Source organism: Fundulus heteroclitus, chromosome 18, assembly GCF_011125445.2.
Source record: "Fundulus heteroclitus isolate FHET01 chromosome 18, MU-UCD_Fhet_4.1, whole genome shotgun sequence".
Lineage (NCBI taxonomy): Eukaryota > Metazoa > Chordata > Actinopteri > Cyprinodontiformes > Fundulidae > Fundulus > Fundulus heteroclitus.
The window spans coordinates 21,215,368-21,237,525 of NC_046378.1; the positions used below are offsets into that span (position 1 = coordinate 21,215,368).

General features: G+C 38.4%; 1 protein-coding gene across 3 annotated transcripts in view; it reads left to right on the forward strand.

Annotated features, from left to right (window-relative positions):
- The first annotated feature begins 1,614 nt into the window (after positions 1–1,614).
- LOC105936545 (Down syndrome cell adhesion molecule-like protein 1 homolog) overlaps positions 1,615–22,158 on the forward strand; it is a 145,245-nt gene continuing 124,701 nt past the window's right edge. The window contains exons 1-2 of one of the 3 annotated variants that reach the window (XM_036150192.1): positions 1,615–2,111; positions 14,157–14,477. In XM_036150192.1, coding sequence (XP_036006085.1) covers positions 2,069–2,111; positions 14,157–14,477 — 364 coding nt within the window. In that variant the 5' untranslated portion in view covers positions 1,615–2,068. The remainder of the gene's footprint in view (positions 2,112–14,156; positions 14,478–22,158) is intronic. The other 2 variants (XM_036150191.1, XM_036150190.1) reach the window with 2 other exon arrangements.

Here is a 22,158-nt window from a genome sequence, read left to right on the forward strand (position 1 = left end):
AAGTGAACACACCAAAACAAGTTGCTCGCAGATGAACCTCAGAACCTCAGGGCTAATAGAGGGGCCTTTAGAGCTACAATATCGACAGATTCAAACCAAAGCGTTAAATGTGAAAAGAAAGAACTTGAAAGCCTGACATGTCCGCTTTAAGACAATAAATAAGTTATCCCTCGGAGGTTTCGAATAATCAGTACAAAGAGCCAGGCTTCACATTGTGTTAGTCCTTCAGCTGGTGAACGGAAAGCAATGATAAAGCCAGCGTTGATTAGCAGACAAGTTGTCTTTGATTAGACCTACTGTTTAATTGTTTAGTGTACCAAATGTGGTCCATTCATCAATTTCTCTCCTTTTCTGAACCACAAGGAAATGTAGCCTATCTCAGCCGACAAAGCTAAATGGTGAGGTAAAAGCTGAAAGGATTACCAGTCCCTCACAGACTGACATCAGACAGAAAAAGACCTTATTTGCAAAGTATTGTATTCTGTTAAACTTTCTAATAAACAGTTTGCAAATGTGACAAACTGATTTCAATAAAGAAATTGAGTTTTTACATTCTTTCCTGGAAACACGCTGGGCTGCATTGTGAATATTCAAATTTGGCCCATGATGCAGAACTTGCAAAATATTTGACTGTGTCTCTTTTCACACCTGCCATTTAAAGCTGTTTGCAGTGTTTTCAGTTTTCACTTGTGTTGTTAAGTATATATGAACAAATCAACTTACTGTGATCTTAGAAACATTGCCAGGATAAATGGTTTCCTGTCAAAACGTGACATGGGAAGAGATGCATACCTTTATTTTCAGTAGGTTATATTACTGCAGTGCATGGTTGCTTCTGCGTGCCTGTATACTGCCATGTCAGGGACTAGTAACCACTCCAATGTGTACCGTGCCTGTCGCCCAGTAAATGCAATGTTGCCGTGCAAGAAGGTCCTGGGTCCATGGAGTTTACATGTTCTCCCTGTGCATGTCTGAGGTCACTCCAGGTGCTCCGGCTTCCTCCCAAAGTCCAAAAACATTCCAAAACTGCATTCCTTATTGCCCTTAGGTGTGTGTGTGTGTGTGTGAGTGTGTGTCCATGTTGACTGTGATGGACAGGAAACCTATAGGTATAGCTTGCTTCTCACCTAAAGTCTGCTGGAGATAGGCACCTGCCCCCATGCGTCCTGCACAGATAAACAGATATAAACGACGGATTCCTGCAAAGGTGTCTTTAATGGTTTATGTAAAAATAAAATTTAAAAAATGACATGAGTCTGAAATAAAACCAATGGTCTTTTCCTGAAGTGAGTCCCCACATTACCTTCTGCTTTGACACTCATATGGCATTACTGTAGGTAACCTACTGTGAATTATTTTTTAGAATACTACTTTCTTAACATTAATGTCATAATTATCATTCTGTGTAAAGGACACGCTGTCTGTAGCCATACGCGGACGAAGCGCAGAGCGCATTCTGCCTCTCCGCTTGACGGAAGGGGACTCTGCAGCATCTCTGCGCTCCTTTTTCCTGCCTCTCACCTGAAACTTTTAGATTTTATGGTGATTTTCTTGCTACCACATTCTGTCTCTGGTGCCTGAGTGTATCATGTTTTAAGACAGAGAACGTCAACCTTCATCGTCTTAAACTTTCATCCAAACGGTTCCTTTTTTAAAAAGTTTGAACTCAGATTTCCACCAGTTTACAGGAAGAACCCATCAGCTCATTGCGCGTAAAAGAGTTGGCTCCAGCGGATTTTTCTTCCCCTATGTATGTATCCACATTGCTGCGTTATCGGTTCATCTCTCCATTATACGGCGCATCATTTGGATAGCGGGGGTGGAGCGAGCAGCAGCCTGTCCCGGTAAGGGGAGGAGAGAACGGGGAGCAGAGGCGGTTCTTTCCTCGGCTCTTCGCTTTTTCGGCGCCGGAGAGTGTTGGGACCAGGGCTGGAGAAGACTGCCGGGGAGCATCAGCAAAAAGATCCAGTCCTGTGCACGGAGCCTCGCCTGGCCGAACGCGGCGCCGTGCGCTTTTCTTGGGGGGGACTGCACAACATTCCTGTGAAATATAACTGCTATTAATGGCATGTGGCTTGTAACTTTACTCCTGCTGTATTCTTTGCAAGAAGGTAAGCTGCAGATTGGAGTATTTGCCTTATCTGCATGTTATCTCCTCTCTAGAAAGATGCTGAAGTTGGCTGTTTGCTAGATTTTCCTTGACTTAAGAATGAAACATGGCTGAGAGACGTCAAAATAAACTCCAAATTACTGTTGGAAGAAGATGTATAACTTTTTCCTTTTGCTTTGAGGCTCCAATGCAGCCACCAATTTCACACAAAAAGCTGCTCAGAATCACGTCTGCATGCCCTCATGGGGATTAATCTTATTAGGCGCAAAAAAAAAAAAAAAAAAAAAAAAAATCCAGTGAGCAACACTATGAACATAAAATCTGCATGCACCTTCATCTTTATGGTGCATTAAAACAAAACAAAACATAAATACCAAAAGTTGAGCACAAACTGCATCCTTATTGCGACCAGTGAAAAAGACGGCGGCATTAGCATTTTTTGCATGATGAATATGTGGATGTGTCGTGAATATGGAGGCTGTTGAATAGGAGGAGAGGCTGATAGGAATCTGCGCTGATGAAGAGCGCTGATGCTGGCCGCAGCCGTGGGGCTGTTTGCTCTAAAAAGTCCGCCTGGACGTAGAAGTTTAAAGCTTTTCCGGACTTTTTCTGTCCAAACAAAATCTTAGAGAGCGAGTTTATGACTGTGTGTGTGAGTTTGAGTACGTGTTTCGGGAGATGGCACGGGATGGAGTCCTCGGGTTAAAGCAACCCTCTATCCTTTATCTCATTTTTTTAAATTTTTATTTTATTTTTAGAAATAATTGACAAAAATGAGTTTGAGAATTTGAGCAGTAGCTTAATCCCTGCGGCCGCAGAGCAACAAGGGTCAGTAGATGTTTATGAAATATATAAGATTTTCAGGTGATGTTTTCCAGTTAAATGTTTTGAAATCTTTAAAAAAAAGGATGCTGTTATAGTTGCTTTTCCTCTGCTAAAATGTCGGAGTGACTCAGTTGTTGTCATCCCTGCTCTAATTATTCATCCACCATTTTCTGTGCCACCACATTCTACTGATTGGCCTTGCTCTGAATACTGCAGATGCGAGATAATTAGGCGTTTTTTTTTTATAAACTGTTTTTCTTACCCTTTATAGAACGAAAATATTCCGTTGTTTGCATATGTTTAGGTATGAAAACACATATTAAAAATACAAGAAAAAAAGAGAAAATCATTAGAACCTTAATTTCCATTTGCTGCCTTTACAAGCGATTCTGAATCTGGATACTCAAATGTGATACGCCATTTTTATGTTTATTTATTATGTTGTGAGTATGGCTGTTTGTTGTCGCTGGCCTTGGCAGTGCCCTCTGCCAGGGTGCACCTGCGATGGGGGACTTCTGGGCTGTTTTTGTTGTATGTAATTGGATTACAGGGTCTATTTCGATTATACGCACTGTACATTCCCCTGTCCCGTGACTGAACGAAATGTAACGTATGCGTATGTATGTGTGTGTGTGTGTGTGTGTGTGTGTGTGTGTGTGTGTGTGTGTGTGTGTGTCTATGCATGGTGAAGGGAGGAGGGTTGGGGGCTGCAAGCAGGCACTGGAGCGGAAAGAGTGCTTGAGATGGGAGAGATGTAGATAACGCAGTGGAAAACAAACTTCAATTTTCCGTCGCTTTTTCAGAGCCACGCTCCCCTCATTTTTCACAGACCAAACATCTGATTGCTGTTTCCTTTTGAATACATATTAATTGAGAATATTGGTCAATTTAATGGCAAAAGACGAAGGTCTATTATCATACATGCATATGCATTAGTACTGCGTATTTTCCTGGTACTGCCGCGCCACCCCGTATGGCACGCTATCATCTGCTTGCTTCTTGTGTTTGTGTTTTTATACCATAATTGGAAATATTTGCTTAAAACATTTGAACTTGTATTTCCTCTTTCTGCCTGTTACTGATGGCTGTTTGTTGCTTTAGTTTGGCTGCATATCAGCACACCTGCACCCATGTCTGCGGAGAGGAGAGGGATGGGTGGATAAATGGATAGACGTAAGGGAGGAGGGATACACTCATTCTTCTCCGTCATGATTTGGAAGGCTGCTTGTCATATTATGGAAATAAAACTGAGGCATACTCAGTTCAGGGATGTGTAAGGATCTTTTCCCAGGCCTGACAGGCCGGATCTGGGCCTGACTAAAAGGAAGAGGGCTTAAATAAGCACTGCAATTGACAGGTTTTAGAGTCAGCTGTGAAACCAGGATTAAGTTTATTATTCATTATAGTATTATACGTTATTTTAAAAGTTCCAACTCTCAAATCTTGAAAGAAGAAATGTAAAAGAAAATGCCATGTGGTGATCTGCACTACCTTGTTTTCAACCTCCTTCCCCGAAGTCAGTTTATGGTGTGTCTCATATCATTACACTCTTGCAGTCAAAAAACACTTAGTCCCCCCCCCCCCCCCCAAAAAAAAAAAAAAGAACAAACAAACACATGGCTTTAAAAAAGTAAAACGTGACTTGAACTTTAAACATCACGTGCTGAAAAATCAGTAGTAAATTTATCCTCTTTCCACTGAAGGGGCACATTTTCTTATGACAGACCATATGGACAGTGGCAAAAATAAAATAGAGAGAAGGGGGTGGGGAGGTGATGTATAAATATACTGTACCCCTAAGGACAAAGTCCAAAACTTGAATTTTATGAACACATAACTAACTAACCAATTAACTAAATAAATAAATTGGTCATTTATAGGGGTGGCTGTACGCCCTCCCCCTCCCCCCCCCAATTCTAATTATCTCTTTGTATGATGTCCTCCAAAGTCAGATTTGATTATAGCACATCATGCTTTTACATCTTCACATACCTTAGCACATTGTTTTAAAGTTAAGTTGCTGCCACCATTGTACTCAGGCGAGCTGTTCTTTTTTCTCTATTGTGGAGTGTTTGGCAGATGAATGCAGCACAAACACGAGACAAAAGTAACTCGTCCTCACATTCTATCTGAACATTTTGAAATAGTTTCCTTGGCAAGTTGATGCAAAGTGCTTCAGGCAACTGCCCTTTTTTATCAAAGAAAGGAGTATCAATGAAATTGAGTTAGGAGTTTTTAAAATAAACCCAAACCTCGAAAATGTGCAAACAAATACTAGTGGCACATTGTTACATTAGCTTACATATTTGCGCAAAAAAGCAGCTTTTAAGCTCTTTGCTTGCAAAAAAACAAACACATGAATGTATGAGGTCTAGTACAGAAGTCTTGTTTGCAGATGTCATGCAGTCTAATTAAATTTTGACCACACTCAACAGGTTTTACAAGTCTGTGCAGCGGTGGTGTCCGGTTGCAGCAGTGAGCTCTCTGTTTACATGCAGACGGTATGATGGCACTTAAAACAACAAAAATTAAACAACAGCAAGCATTACTTCACCCATTTTCCTCTCTCTTGCTCTGCCTTCTGCTAAACAGTTTATGGTCCTCTCTATGGGGGAGGGGGTCCCGTCTACAAGGAAGGAAAAAAACAACTCCTCTATTCTGTCACCCACTTTAGCAAAGCAGCGGAAATCACCTACTCAAAGATGTGGATTCTCAAATGCTGAAATGGCTGCTTAATATTTCACTGACACTGCACAAACTGTGTATGCCTCCTTTCTCTGCACGTTTGTGCATGCACATATTGCCATGCATGTTTTATTTTGCTTCAAAATAAAATTGAAACCACTTTAATGTTTGCTAACAAAGCCAGACAGTTATATTGCATACCTCCCTTTATGTACATACCAGCCCAAAATCTATGTGTATAATTTATATGCCTTGCATAAAAATTGTGCCTCTTATGTTGTTTGTTTTTAGCGTCATGATGGCAAAGGTGGTGGTGGGGGGGGGGGTGCACAGTGGTGCAGTGGGTAGCCTTACAGCAAGAAGGTCCTGGGTTCGAGTCTGACCCTGGGTCTCTATGCATGGAGTTTGCATGTTCTCCCTGTGCATGCGTGGGTTCTCTTTCTCCCACAGTACAAAAACATGACTCTTAGGTTAATTGGCCTCTTAGGTGTGAGTGTGTGCATAGATGGTTGTTCGTCCTGTGTGTCTCTGTGTTGCCCTGCGATAGACTGGCGACCTGTCCAGGGTGTACCCTGGCTCCTGCCCATTGACAGCTGGAAATAGGCACCAGCACCCCTCACGACCCCAGCAGGGATAAGCGTGTGGGAAAGTGGATGGATGGATGGCAAAGGGCCCATCGCACCATATGTGTTGTGATATGTTAAGTTGAATGCCTTTTTTACTGTACAATACTAGTTAGAAGTTTACTAATACCTTTGATGATTCATTACTTGTATTGATTTTGAAGGGTAGAATGATTATCCGACAAGAAAAGCGAATTTAAGAAATGGTCGCACAAATTTAAAGAAAGTCAAAAAAAGTCTGAAAGTTGTCTCTAATTTTTGCAACAAGTGGTGCAATTTAACGGTACCACTGGCAGTAAAACAAACCCTCAGTATGATGCTGCCGCCACCTTGCTTCGTAGTTGGCACAGCGTTCTTACATTTGAAAGCCTCACCTAGACTCTTCCAAATATATATTGATGGAGCGGTCAAAAAGCTGTATCTTTGTTAAGACTGACTATGAGACTTCGTAAGGCAGATATCTAGCGTGTCCATGTGGGCACCTCCAAATATAAGCTGTGCTTGAAAGCTCTTCAAGCAGGCCTATTGTTTCGGCTGGCACCCTAGTTGTCCAAGTTGACAACAAGGACACATCTGAGTGTTATAACAGTGCAAAAAAACAGATATACAACTGGTTTTGGAATGAATCAAATAGACTAACATTATACTTTCATAGTGGCCGCGACCTCAGCTTTGTTAAGAATAAGTTGACTGTGTTTAAAAGCAGATTATATGCCTTGAAACATCAAACTACCAACTATGCCAGCAAGAATGCTCAAATATTTAACCAGCATTATGGCATACCCTGTTTCATGACTACAATGCATGTGCGGTTTCTCTCTTCCTGAACTACTCGCCTTGAACAGCTGTGTCTCCCTCCATTTCTTTTTGATCTAGAGCCAATGTAGTAAGTTATTGTTTATTTATCCGGGTTATTTTCTTGCCATAGAAATCTTGCAGTCACCCTGGTATAGTCAAAGTAACTTTAGTAGCCTTGGGATAAATTTACCTTGGATACAAGAATCAGCTGCATCGTACTACGTCTTCAATCACGAATAAGAGGAGTCTTAGTAAAATAAATAAATATACAATAACAGCAACAGTTCATAACATAAGTTTGTTCTTTTGTCTATCCCCACGTATCTATTCTATTGCCACATAGCAGCTGGTGTGTAGAGGTAGAATTACCTTACGAAACTTGGGAACCAATCCATGAACTGAGAATAATCTAAAACTCAGATTATGTCATGTATGGATGCAACAATGGGTGTGTCCTTGAAAAAAAAAATTCCTTCAACACTAAATCATCTCAAAGGTGAGCTCCTCAAAGTTATTCAAAGTAGTGTGTTAACTTTTTTTTAAAGCTGGACCTGTGTGGATTAGGAAAATTGAAAGTTGTGTAGCCAGTTTTTGTTTGTTGTTTTTTGTTTACATCATTCATACAAATGATTAATGTGTGCAACGTTCTAAGCAGGACTGTAGCTGCATAGTTTACTATTGCAGATAAGTTCCTATAAATGAAACATGAACTGCTTTTATGTGACTTTGTCTGTGAGTGTTTGAAGGGGAAGAAGAGTTAAAAAGGCAGGGTGAGGGATTTATTGCCCTGTTTTTCTATGCACATGATGGTGAGAATTTCACTCTTTCTGTGTGTGTGTGTGTGTGTCTGTGAATGAATCTAGATGATACAGAAAAAGCTGCATTATGCATAGAGGTTCACCATAGGCAATATCCTTGTCTCTACAGCATACATATTCATACCCTATTTTCATATCCACAGCAAAAAAAACAGGGGTGGTTTGGTGGGCGGGGGTTGGGGTGCATAAGAAAGAACTATTTAAGTAAGAAAATGCACCAAAACACATGTGCTTAACACATGAAAAGTTAGAATAATAATTTACCTGACACAATTATTTATTTGTGTTTCACAAAGAATAGCTTTGATCTTCTACACTGTATTCAATGTATCCAGACTTAAAGAAGAGATGCGGAATAAAGTTCTTAAATGAGTAAGGACTGCTCATTGCAGTTTATTTATCTGCACGAGATGGAGCAAAAAAAAAAAAGAAAAAAAAAAGCCTTGGGCAAGTAAGGGCCTTGGCAGCATCTGGGATTAGATTTTTCCCAAATAAAAATAATTGTGTTTTAAAATGAGACTGCCAAATATTATATTGTAGAATAGTTTTTTTAATGCATACATTTTTGCAATAAAACATGAAAAAATAACTAATAAATAATAATTTCAATGGGGGAAAACATGTTAAATATTCTTTTTTTGACATAATCCCATAGAAGCTTTTATTTCTAGAAGCTTTTAATTAGTAATCCATGACTTTCTGTTTCCATGATGTATAAATATGGCCTTAGACACAGATTCATTTATTTTAGCCACTTGCCACTAGACTGGACTGGAACTTGTGTTCATCTTGTCACCACACTTAATGAACAGGATGGCAATGAATGTAAAAAAAAAACAAGAATAATAAAAAATCCCCAGATCCCATTGTTATTGAACCACAGCAAGGAGTGGCATCTTGGGGTCAGTAGGTTTTCTGCAGAAACTATTTGATTATATCAACAAAACAACAGGTTGTTTGGGAATAAAGCTAGGATAAAGCCTTTTCCATCCTGCTAGGATAAACATATATGAATTAAGACTGGTTATGCTGAGGGCATAGATCTTCAATGAAAACTATGGAAACTTTGGCACAGCACAACACTGTCCTTTTCAACAGGACAGTGATTCAAAACAACTCAGAAGTTATTCATCACATCCAATCTAATATTAAAGTTCTTCTATAGCCATTTAATTTCTACAGAAAATCAGTGATGTTAGCAGTAGAACAGAGAGCATGAGATAGGACACAAGACTCTGGAAGACCTAGGGACATTGTGTAAACAGGGATGGTAAAATTTTTCATTCATTATATATTGATGGACCTGAAGTTTTATCCATGTGCTACAATTTTGTTATCCAAATAATTATCTGTCACTCAAATCAAATGAGAATATTTGTAATCATGATGTACCAACTGCACCAGAATAGATCCAAGGCACTAGATCTAAACATGCTGGAATGCCAGGCATACGGTTGCAAAAATAAAGTACATGTATGCAAAGGGAAGTACTTTTCCAAAATTCATGACCCGTCAAAAGGTGCGAGTGTGCAAGAACAAGCAGCAGCCTGGCATGCTGACTGGTTGACAGCTTGAAGTATGATGAGAAGTTGTGTTTATGCTTTCCTTGGTGCAGTTCGTATGTCACCTCCGGGCTTCTGGTTCAGTTAATAATGGCCGTGCTCGAGGATTGCTTATAGTCTGCTATTGCAAATGTTTTGGGGGGCGTGAGAATGTTATTATATAGCATGTGCCAATTATAAATTCACCTATGTGTTATACTAAGAATCTCGGACGTTTTACATAAAAATGGTTGTATACTGTTTGACTTTAAATCTTGTTGGTAAAAGGGAGTTGTATAAAGTATTCCCAGGAAGGAGGCCACCTGTGATTGTGTTAAAAAATAAATACAATTGTTTGATCAGTGAAAGATATCCATTTAAATTTAAGATTGAAATTTTAATATAAATCTGAGATTATGCCGTTGCCATGAAATTTGACTCTATCTGAATAAGTTTTTCAGACAAATGTAGTTACAGATCATTTACAGTGTTGACCTGTAGGCTAAGACCTTTGTAGTTTAAGAATAAATATGTGAAAGAAAATATGTCATGAAAAATGTAGGATACAGATGTGTGGAAATAATTGGTTTGGAAGTAATATACATTGTGCCACGACATTTTAAACTTTGTTGCATTTTATTTTCATTATGTGTTTAATGCTTTAAAGAAAAATGACAAATTTTGTAATAGAAATATTTGATTTTAGAAGTACAAATTGAGAGTAGAAAGAAGTTGGTCACTGTCACTGACATCAACTTTTAGTGGCATGTACCCCCCCAATATTTACACACATGGGCATCGCTCATTAGAATATTGCTCTGCCGCACATTGTGGAGCTCTCCATGGTGCTGAAAGTGCAGATAGGTTTCCCTCGGAGCTTTTGAAAGTGATTGACACTGAATCAAACAGCACAATGGATTGAACTTGACCTAAATTTCTATTTTTGAAGAGAGTAGCTGCTACAACGCTGTCTGACTATCTGCTTGTCATCTTTACTGTGCTTGTGCACACATACATTCACAACACTATCCACATGCATTTGAGCAGCTAATGCATTTTTTTCTGTCTCTTTATACTTCCCTGCCTTTGCTGTTGGCTGAGTTTGACATCAAAACTGAGGCAGTGATTTAACAATAACCTCTCTATCCTTTTGACATCCTCTCACACAGTAAACACACATACACACATTCACCCTCTCAGTTGTGTCTGAGCACCTTTGTAGCAAAGAGACCCCCCCCCCTCCCCAACCAACCACCCATATCCTGTCACGAATAATGCACTCCTGAACTCAGCTAGTATAACCACAAACAAGATAACAAGAAAAACTGGACATCACTTTCCTACAGCACTGTGATTGCAGGGTGGATAGACAATGGGTGTTAAATGTGAAAGGAGATTATGTGGGTTTAACTTTTTTTGTCTGGCCAACAAATCACATTCCCGCTTGGGAAAGTGGCAGAAAAAGACCAGAGATTGTGTGTTTGGTATTATAAATGCACTGGGTATAAAATGTGCACAGTTTTAGATTTTTTTCAGCTGTAAAACACATTATTATGATATACAAATTCAAGACTTTTTCCACATTTAGATGCCATATATCCTGCAGAGTTCAGCTAAAAGATAAGAATTGATAAAATGTCTCATTTGGGTTGAATAGAGACTGACAACAACATTGAAGAAGCGGCAGGATTTGCTTGGTGATTTTGTTCTACATAAAATCATTCCATGAACAAGACTACAAAGAAACTACAAAGAAAACCCCAAACAGAAAAAATAGGCAAACTAGAAACACCATTCCTACAATGTAAAACACTTGTGGTACCATCTTGTTTTGGCAGTGCTTTTTCCAGCTTTGTAGTTTCAGTTCTGACTAAAACTATCAACTAGAAGGCTGAAGATGAAGAGATGTTTCTTGTTTTAGCATAAAGAGGGAATAAACTAGAAGAAAATTAAATATTTGGAAGTTCCTAATCAGATCCTGAGACCAAATCTGGTATAGAATCTTTGGGTAATCTGAAAATAGCTGCAGACAACAGATGCATCTGCTGAATTTGGAGAATTTACATTGGGAAGAACAGGGCAATGTTGCCAAAGATGCTTCAGCAATATATTAGTTTAATGCTGCATATGTTGTTCGGTATTACATCCTTCTCTTATTTACGTTTTTTTCATCCAACAGATTTGTTTGTATTTCTGTTAGAAATAGATATAAATTTAAAGGTCAAAAGGTTTTAAAGCAGTTTATTATGGACTTTCTCTGCATCACAAAATCATGGCATTTTACAAGACTGTGTTTACATTTATGCCAACAGTGCCTTACAATAAAAATAATAACCAGAATCTGCAAAAGACGGCTGTGATTAGCTAAAACAAAACATTATACAAAGGGAATATAAACTTATTTCAGTTTAACCATATCCTGATTGTCTTAATTCACGTTGATGTCTATTTCTATGTGATTCATTCAGCAATCATATAATTTAATTGAAGTAGTTATTATGTACACTGTCCCTTCTTAAATAAAATAAATAGAAATTAAACTGAGCATTTTGTTTTGGGACAAAGTTTGGAAGCCACAGTACTTAGTGAGAACTCACACTACATGCAATTTCCCTACAGAAAGAACCCATGCTGGAACTGTGCTTACACTTGTACCACCATAAAGTCACAGTCTTTCCACATTATGGTTTTGTAATCAGATCTTAGGAGAAACTCAGTTCTGGACCTATCTCTCTTATCTTGTAGTTGCAAACTATTATTAATGATGACAGAGATAACCTGTAAAAATACAAGATTAAGAGCAATTTAATGCAGTCTTTATAACACAATTGATAAATGAGGCCCTTTATTCTCTGAGGATGTGTGAAATTGAATAGATTGGATTGAATAAATTCAGGCATTGTTGACAGAATCTCAGGGAAAAAAAGGAATTAATTAAGTATCAATGTCTGCGATGAAAATTCTCTGGCTTGGGGTGTCGCATCTCCCCCTGGCCTGTAGCCAAGCTGAGCTCAGCACTTCCTTATGATCCACAGTGTCCCCCTCCCTTCACACCCCTAATCCCAGCCAAACATACAGAGACACACTCAGACCTTAAATGGTGCCTTAATACCCTACTTTAGTTTGAATAAGGGTATTTTGAGAGGGGGAGGATTCTATGAAAGAGCATTTGCTTGCAGTGGCTAATCTGTGCCACAGCAGCATTGTTTTACAGTGACCATTTGTGGTTTTCAGTTCCTTTGCTCAAAGAACAACAAAAAGAAGCCTTCTTGCAGCCGAGGCCAGGAAAATCACAAACAGCAACTTATTTGGCTTTTTGTAAGTTGGAGAACATTTTCAGAAGAAAAAAAATATCTAGGAGGAAGTGATGTGATACATCATCCTCCTGTACCAAGGCAGATATTCAAAGGACTCACTGCGTACAGTTTATTGCATTACTGATGGTGGGATGATGTATATGGGATGTCACATAATGCAAAGGATTGGCAAATGGAGAATGTTGTGTTCGGGTTAAACAGAACTATATATATATATATATATATATATATATATATATATATATATATATATATATATATATATATATATATATATATATATATATATATATAGATAGATAGATAGATAGATAGATAGATAGATAGATAGATAGATAGATAGATAGATAGATATAGATATAGATATATGCAGTGCATTGCACAAGTTTGTTTTTCAGTTTTTGTCACATTCTTAGAACCACAAATTTCATAGTATTTGTTGTTTTTAGACAACTGACCAACAAAGAATATTGCTGTGAACTGGAGAGAAAAGGATAGATGGTTTACTATTTTTTTTTATCATACTAATCTAATACATTAAGCATGTATGTTTTTAAAGCTCCCTTTACCATGATACCCTTAAATAAATCCAGTGCAACCATTGGCCTTCAGATGCCACTTATTTATTGAACACGGTCCACTTGGGTGTTAATTTGATCGCAGCATACATGCTCTGTCAAGGCAGCATTATGAAGACCAAGGGAAATAGAAGAAAGGTCAGGAATAAAACTATGGAAAAGTTCTAAGCAGGGTAGTGTCACCTTAATCTGACTGAAGTAAGAGAGTCACCTTCCAGAAAGTCAACAACCTAAAAGAAACATACAGAGCTACAAGAGGCTGGTTTAGATCAAACCATATTCATCTGTTAGAAAGGTCCAGACCAATGTCAGTTACTTGCTGCTTTGTCTATCTGATAAAATTGTGACAAATTGCAATGACATTACCAGTTGCAATTTACTGACATACTCCAGCTTCCTCCCACAGTTCAAAAACACAACTGTTTAGTTAACTGGTCTCTTTAAATTGTCCTTAGGTGTGAGTGTGTGCATGAGCAGTTGTTTGTCATGTGTTTCCCTGTGATGGACTTGTGACCTGTCCAGGGTGTACACCGCCTCTCACTCAATGACTGCTGGAGATAGCCAAAAGCCCCATTTGCATTCCTACATGGATTAGAGGGTAGAGATGTATTGCAAACTTCGCTGGGTTTATTGGGTTGTTAAATTTTTTCTCAGAAATGGGAAGCCGAATTGATTCAAATTCAAGATGGTATTCTTGTAAAAGTTTGGTAAAGAATTCGAACTCTTGAGGGGTAAAATTACTGCTCTTGTAAATTTGGGTTTCTTGTAAAAGATGGACTGATTTTTTTTTTAACTTAGTTTTCTTTTTTGGTATGTGAAGTCACTTCTAACGGGTTCTCCACATCTCTGTCACCCTAACAGCCAACAGTGAGGATGTTGTCTCTACTCGGCTGTACTTTGTGAACGCCTCCCTGCAGCGAGTGACCTTCTCCAGCTCAGTGGGGGTGTCCCTGCCCTGCCCTGCGGGCGGCGCCCCCCATGCCGTCCTGCGGTGGTACCTGGCTGCCGGAGACGACATTTACGACGTGCCCCATATACGCCACGTGCATGCCAACGGCACCCTCCAGCTCTACCCTTTCTCCCCCTCTGCCTATAACAGCATCATCCACGACAACGAGTACTTCTGTACTGCTGAGAATCAAGCCGGCAAGATCCGAAGCCCCAGCATCCACATTAAAGCAGGTGAGGCTAAGACAAGCTGTAAGCAAGTGAAGTAAATAGTCAGACATATTGGATATACAGACCCATTGAATAAAATTGAATATTATTGACAAGCTAATTTATTTCAATAACTCAGTTCACTAAGTGAAACATATTGTACAGATTAATTACACACAAACTGATGTTTTCAAGCATTTATTTCTGTTATGTATTATGATTTTCCACTTACAGCTACTGAAAGCATGACATTTAAGAATAGAATATTATATCAGAACAATAAGAAAACATTTTCCAAACAGAAATGTGGGCTTAATGAAGCATTTATTTAATACCCAGTTGTTATTTTGAAAAGGTTGATTTATTGAATGGGACTGTATGCAGCATCCTTCTCAACAGATGTTAAAGAAGTGTAAACAGCTCTTAAGTATTTTGAATGTGTCTCAGTAGCACAATCTCACTAGGAATAATTTTAACAAAGAAAAGCTTTGATTTGACTCTACCTATTTATAAGAGAAACCCTGGTTTAACTTCCCATACTGCACAGTCAGAGGAATTGTATAAATATGTCAAAAGCTCACTGTAAACCGCAGCAAAGGGTAATGTCTTGGAGTCACTATGTCTCCACAAGTATTAGATGATACCTACATGCATGCCAACCACATGTTTGAGAGTCATGACAGGATAACAGCTGGAAATAGGCATGAGCAACATACCACATGGTTCTGGTGTAAACCAGGTGCAAGCTATGCACTTACCATGGGCCGCCGGGGCATGGCATCAAAACCTTTTGAAATACCAAGAGATTTTAAATAGGAATATGCAGGCCTCTACCAGAAAACTGAAAATTGGTCATCTTTGGGGCTTGCGACAGGATAATGTTACAAAACATTTGACTAAATCCACACAGAAATAATTTTACCAGGTTAAACTCAACCTTCTTCCATAACAGTTCCTAGACCCCTCTTTCTGAACAACTCTCCAACAACAATGGGTTGAAGAAACTCTAAGCCCTGTTCAATTGGCAAAAGATGGTTGTACAAAGTATTTAATTTAAAGGATTTACTTTTTAATTTGGGATTCACCTTTTTCTACTATTTTTGCAATTTACTCCAATATTAAATATATATTAATTTCCATCAAATCAGCTAACAAAAAAATATGAACTCTTATACATCCATTTAAGGGGTGATGAAATTAAAGCAGCACATTTTCATTCTGGCCAAAACTGTGGGCTATCAAACCAAAGTTAGGTGTGCTTCTGCACAGCGAGCTCAGCTACACCCTTGTTTGGCTTCATAATCTCATTATGATTGACATGAAGAGGTCCTAAAAGCTGGACTGTAAACATTTTGCATCCATCATAGAGTTGATGTTTCAGCAGCAAATGGGTTGTAGACAGTGTTTTCCAGCAACTCCTAAATCTTCCATTTGGGCCGCATTTTGCAACATGGAACATTTTGTTTATCAAAATTTTTCCACACTTGCTCTCTAAAAGCAAGAAGACGATACTTTGTTCCCAATAAAAATATGATATTTTTTGTCACTACACAGAGTTTCAGCTTACTAAAGAAAACTGATTTGCAGTGTGTTTGCTGGAGCTCACAATTTTACATCAAATTCCTCCAGTCACCTCTGATAGATCTGCTCTACCTAAATCTCAGATAACCTTAAACAGTTTTTTCATCAATCTATGGATAAATCATGAAAGTTTTTTTTCTATGGTTAAATATCTAAAACATCATAAGAAATTCATTTAATTACAACACTGTGATTGTCTATGTCTTGCAAATATGTGCATCTGTGTTTAACCCCAATATTTTTGTAGATCAGAAACGCCTTTATATGTGCAATTATAACTGCAAGTCTTTTTGGATTTGTTTCTACCACCGTTACATATATAGAGACTGAAATGTTTGCCCATTCTTCTTTACAAAATAGTTTAAACTCATTCAGAGTAGATGAAGAGCAATTCTGAACACCAACTCGCAGGTTTCACCATATTGATTTCTAATTGTTGTAAATTGGCACTATGTAAATAATATTTTATGAAATTAAATGGATTTTGCTATGCAGTTTGTCTAGGTCATTCTAGAAAATTAATATTATTTTTTATCAGAATGTGGCACAATGTCAGTTGTTCACCATAGATAGGCCAAAAGGTACAATTTTGGGCACATCTGCCAAAAGCACCTTCATTCAGATGATGTTGGTGTCCCCTACATATCTTGCATTTCTTTCATAGGATTATACAGGATTTCTCTGCTTGCTTGGATGCTTTCTCCACTGTTTGCTTTCAGTCTTTAATCTTGACGTCTCATCTCTCAGCCAAAAACTACAGAAAATTTGGACTAACCTACTTTAAATAACTGAGACCCAAGGCTTTTTCAAGCAGTATTTCTCTCTTTTAATTGCTATTGAAAGGAGGACCAGACGACATCAGAAGCAGCTGCACTTTTCATACCAACACAAGCTAATCAGTGCAAGATTGCCCCATTTTTACACAGAGGACTTGGAAAACCTCTTATTAAAAAAGCAGAGATGGAAATCAAAATTCATCGGCTTGAAGTACATGTGGCGGTAAACGCTGTGTATCGAACAGAAATAACCCTACCGATGATTCAAAACAGTGATAAAACTGAAAAACAGTTAGCATCACCAAAAGTAAACCCACTGCCAGTCATCCCTGGAACTCTGTCAGCGTATAGCCAAAGGATAAATCCCTTCCTTGAGATCTGGGATGACAAATAACCACCTAGGTGAAACCACTTGGCCAACACTGCAGAGAAATGACTCTTCAACCCCAGCACCACTGTAAAAAAAGCAACGAACTTTGGTCACAACAAACAAAAGGAGTAAACCAAATTAAAACAGGAATTATTCTAGAAAAAATGGCTTGCTCTAATTTTAAAAGACTCTTGCTCCCCTAAGGAAAGTTAATCTGCAAAAACCAGCAAGCCATGAAACTTGCTAAGAAACTAGAACTCACTCTAAACGGCGTCAGAAAGAGTCAGCCACCAGGCCACAAACCGTCATAGAAATACAAATAGAAATACACCAAAGTACTTCAACATCCACAATGACAGCCCCCAACACAGAGGAGGAAAATAACTATGTCATACTCTTTAAAATTTTAGTTTGGCCCAACATACTGAAACACACAAATTAGGACATATTTTGAACTTGATCATTCGTAAGGGAATACACATTTCCAAGGTGTCTGTAACTGATGTCACCCTATCTGTCCACCTTTATGTTATAGTTGACAACACCATTTCCATTGACCAATCAGCCGAAGAGACTTATAATTATAAGACAGTTTTTTTATGTTTTTTTAAGGACAGCATAACTGAAACCTCTAACCAAGTTTGAAATTAAATTACTCTAATATGAACTCTATTTACTGATTAAGGGAATCAACGGCACTGGGTTTTAGTGTAGAGTGACTGGTTTATAAATGCACTTCACAGTTTTCATATTTTCATTTGTGAAAATAATTTCAAAACCTATTTCACTTCCATTTCATAATTATGGACCACCCTGTGTTGGTCTGGCACACATTCTTGGTAGAAACGTGACATACTGAGAAAAGCTTAAGATGTATAAGAAAATGTGCAACACTTCAGCTGTTAACGTCCATAAGAGTGGTGATAGACTTTCTAAACATCGCGTCTATAATTTCACACAAATTTTATTGAAAGCTGAGTAAAAAGAGAGTTTACCTTGCAGATAGCATTTAGTGTCAAAGTCTGAATGCAACATACCTTTTTTCTGCTTTTCTATGTATAATGTCATTTTGAACACTTGTCAAAGCAGCTATGTTGGTTCAATATCTGTCGAAATACCCTAAAATGTCATGTTGTGACCCAGTGAATTAGTTAAATTCTTTAGAGGACAGACCCACAGCCACACAATTAGTTGGCTCAGTGACCCGTCTGCACACCCTTCCAAGGTTAGCGCTGGAGGGAAGTGATGAAACGCTGATAGTAGGTATTATTGATCATCCTCGGACACACAAAATTCTCAAGCACACACATGCACATACATGCTCATGTGATTAATATAACGCACATAGGTATACATAGAACAGATTTGTACATTTATATTCACATCCGTTTGAACTCACACAGACAACAAGCAGACTCTTATCCACACCAGCCTGTGCACAGTTCATGCCAGCAAGCTAGTCTAACAGTCTCTCCATCTGTCCATGAACTGGAAAGTCCCAAAACCACACACATACACAGTAATATGCATACACACACACACATGCACACACGCAGCCATTTGCTGCACAAGGTTTGGCTGCCAGCTCTTTGTCAGGTTGTTTGGCAGGAAGGGCTGAGCTACAGACGTATAAAGATGTGAAAAGAATCATGTAAAGAAGTGGATTATTGGGTCACGGTAAAAGCCAGACGCACGTCATTGAATCCATTTCATTGTGCCCACATGAAGAGGCAGCCACCAGTTCCCTACCTCACTCCTGAATACACAGGTACATTTATTTTCTAAAAGGGTTCTGAAATCCTCTCCTTACACAAACACCCCATATGGCCCGTGCGTTCCCCTGAGGATGACGGCCCCTCCAGCATCACAGTGACCTTCCAGATAGCCACAGTGTTGAAGTGACCTTCCCTTCCAAATAATTATAACAATTAATCAATTAAATGCTGAGGCAACCACAACTCCGCAGCGCCACAACCAGACTGACGTGCATGTGTGCGCAGCTCATTACCTCTGGAGCCTAACGCAGCACAAAGGCACGCCTTCACTCTTTCTCTCGCACGCACGTGCGTGCATACGACAACTCTGTCTGCGGTTGCCATGGGCAACACAGGCGTGAGCGCCGGGGTGTGGCATGCCCCGTCTCAGGTGGTGCACGAGAATGATGACAGCTGACAAGTCGCAGTGAGACACCCTCCACAAAAATCTGCCCCACCCCCTCTTTGCCATCCAGGCGGTTTTCCTCCTCTGTCTCTCTCTTTCCCATCTCTATATTCCGTCTATCCTTTCTACCCCTTTTTTTCCTGAATCTCATTCATACATACTGATTGTGATCCAATAATAATGTCATCACCCTTTTGGAAAACTCCACATTTATAAAAGACAAACCAGGTGTTTGTTTTCTTTCTTGGGTATTTTTGTATTAATTTTTTTTGCTAAAGAAGAAAAAAAGATTAAAAGAAAACAGTCAATGTAAAAGGTAGGTAAGCTGTCGTGTAACTCTTGGGATTTATCTATCAAAAAGTGACTAAATGAAGTTTAAAACCTATCGAGGACCAGACTAACAATGGGATAACACAATTTCATAACAATACAACATTATGCATAATGTCTTGGTCCCAAATTCAACTCTTATCCATAGATACAAAGTTCCTGCTAAACAAATTTGCTGCTGAAATTTGCTGCTGATTATAAATCTGGGAAAAGTTGTAACATCTTTTCCAAACTGTTTCGAGTCCACTGATAGGTAATAAAAACTTAAATGCCAGTGGAAGACATTCCAAATGTTTGCCAATCTCTCAGAGTCGTGGGCCAGGGATGTTCAGCCCACACTGACCATTGAGAACGATAAACCCTAAAACTAGCGTTATAATTATTAGTCAAATGTCAGAAAAACTACAACAGCCTTGGTGTTAAATCTCTACACGCCTCTGTTAGTGTGGTCAATTTTAAAGGTAATGAGATAAAGTTAATAACGGTGGAACAAGACTGGGGGTACTGAAGTGTATCTTTGATTATAAAGTTGCATCTGAACAATGTGGAACAGCGTGATTTGGACAGATTCAATTTAATAATTTTTTTTTATTTATTCATATAAGTTCATATTCATTCATTTATTCATATAAGTAGTGTCGTGACACAGCAAAAATCATTTCAAGGAACTTTACGGGAAAAAAAAATCATATTTTAACCAAATGTAGATTCTAATTCCCTTCAACTCAATTCATCCATTGATTACATACACTTTATACAGGCAGTGAACTGGTACTTATTTTCACTCAGTGAGAAACAGAACCCACACTGGACAGGTCGCTAGTCAGAAACATACAGGATAACATGCATCTTTTCACTATGAGATGAGCCCAGGTTATCTTGAGAGAAACACAGCATGCATGGGAAGAAGATGCAAACTCCATGCAAAAAGGCCAATAATTGTGGCAACAAAAAATCAAATTATTCTGAGATAAAAAGCACATGATGGCAGAGGCATTCCCCAGATCTAGTAAGACAAAGTATAGGTTGATCCTTTCTATACAGGGCTGTTAAAAAAGCATTTGCCCCTGGCAGGCGTCCTATGTTTTTGTCCTTTTGTCCAACTCAATTTTTATAATCTGAAAAAAAAAATTTTTTTAAATTAATTAAACACAACATGTGGTTTTCAAATTATGGTTTTATTTGCTTGTGTGAAGGAATTTTGGCTTAATCTTGTTCAGAATTGTTTAAGTGTCTCCCTCTTTGATTAAGCCACCCCACAACCCTCTTTGTGGGGAGCCTAATTCATGGTTCCATCAATTACAGCGATGTAATTTCCCAGAACAGTAAAGCAACCTGAGAAAAACATTCTACCACCACCATGTTTGACCGTTGGTTTGACATGCTTTTTTTCCTGAAATGCTGAATTAGTTTTACACAAGCTGTAATATGACACACATCTTGCAAAATCTTCTACTTTGATCTTATCCGTCCACAAAATATTTTGCCAAAACTCTTCGACATCATCAGGATGTTCTTTTCTTTGAGAAATTTGAAATGGATCTTAGAGTTCCTTTGTGTCAGCGGCGATTTTTATCTTGAAGTCTTCTATGGGATTTAATTTGTGCCCAGTCTCTTTCTTATTTTTGACCCACAAAGACTGACTTTAACATGTTGTTTAGTGAACTTGCAACTTCTTACAAATGGCAGCCCCTTCCAGACTCTGCTTATGAATTTTAGCCTCCTGCATGTCATCAGACAGTTTCTCTTTAAGTGAATTCTTGACTCTGCCAGTCTGGCAGTAATTAGGTTTACATGTGCACAATGAAATTGACCAAAAATTGTGGTTAACCAGAGTTAATTCATAATATAACAAGAGGTTACCATATTTCCATATTCTGTGAGTTGGTTTGGATAGGTATTTTTCTTTTATAACTGAAATAATAATTTAAAAACTGTTTGTTTTTGTTCTTACGTGTAGTCTTTTTCTGATATTAAATAATTTTGAACACCTGACAATTCTATATTTGAGAAAAAATGCAAAACAAGGTAGAAGAAACCTGTAAGGTGGCAAACACTTTTTCACAGCACTGTATCATCAGTTCGACATGTGCCTTGACTTTTTTAAGCCTGAAATTTTGTGCAAAACAATTGAAAGACAGTGCCCCCATATAGATTCCAGCCAAGTAGAAAAGTAAAAAAACAAACAAGAAGTTTTAGTGTAGTTTATTTCTGATTTCTTCTTTGTCTTTTTTCTTGCGTCAGTTTTAAAACCACAATCAATGTAATCAAAAGACAGAAGATTAAATATACATTTTACCTTGATAAGTGAATCATACAAAACAACTGTCAAATCTTATTTCCTTATAAGTTTCAGTTGAAATTATTTTAATTGGACTTCATTAGAAACATGCCGTAATGTTATGATAGGAGAATGGGCTGCATGGGTCAAAGTGTTTTACTAACAGCTGTTTACACATACACACCACAATGAAAGGGGGACACCTGT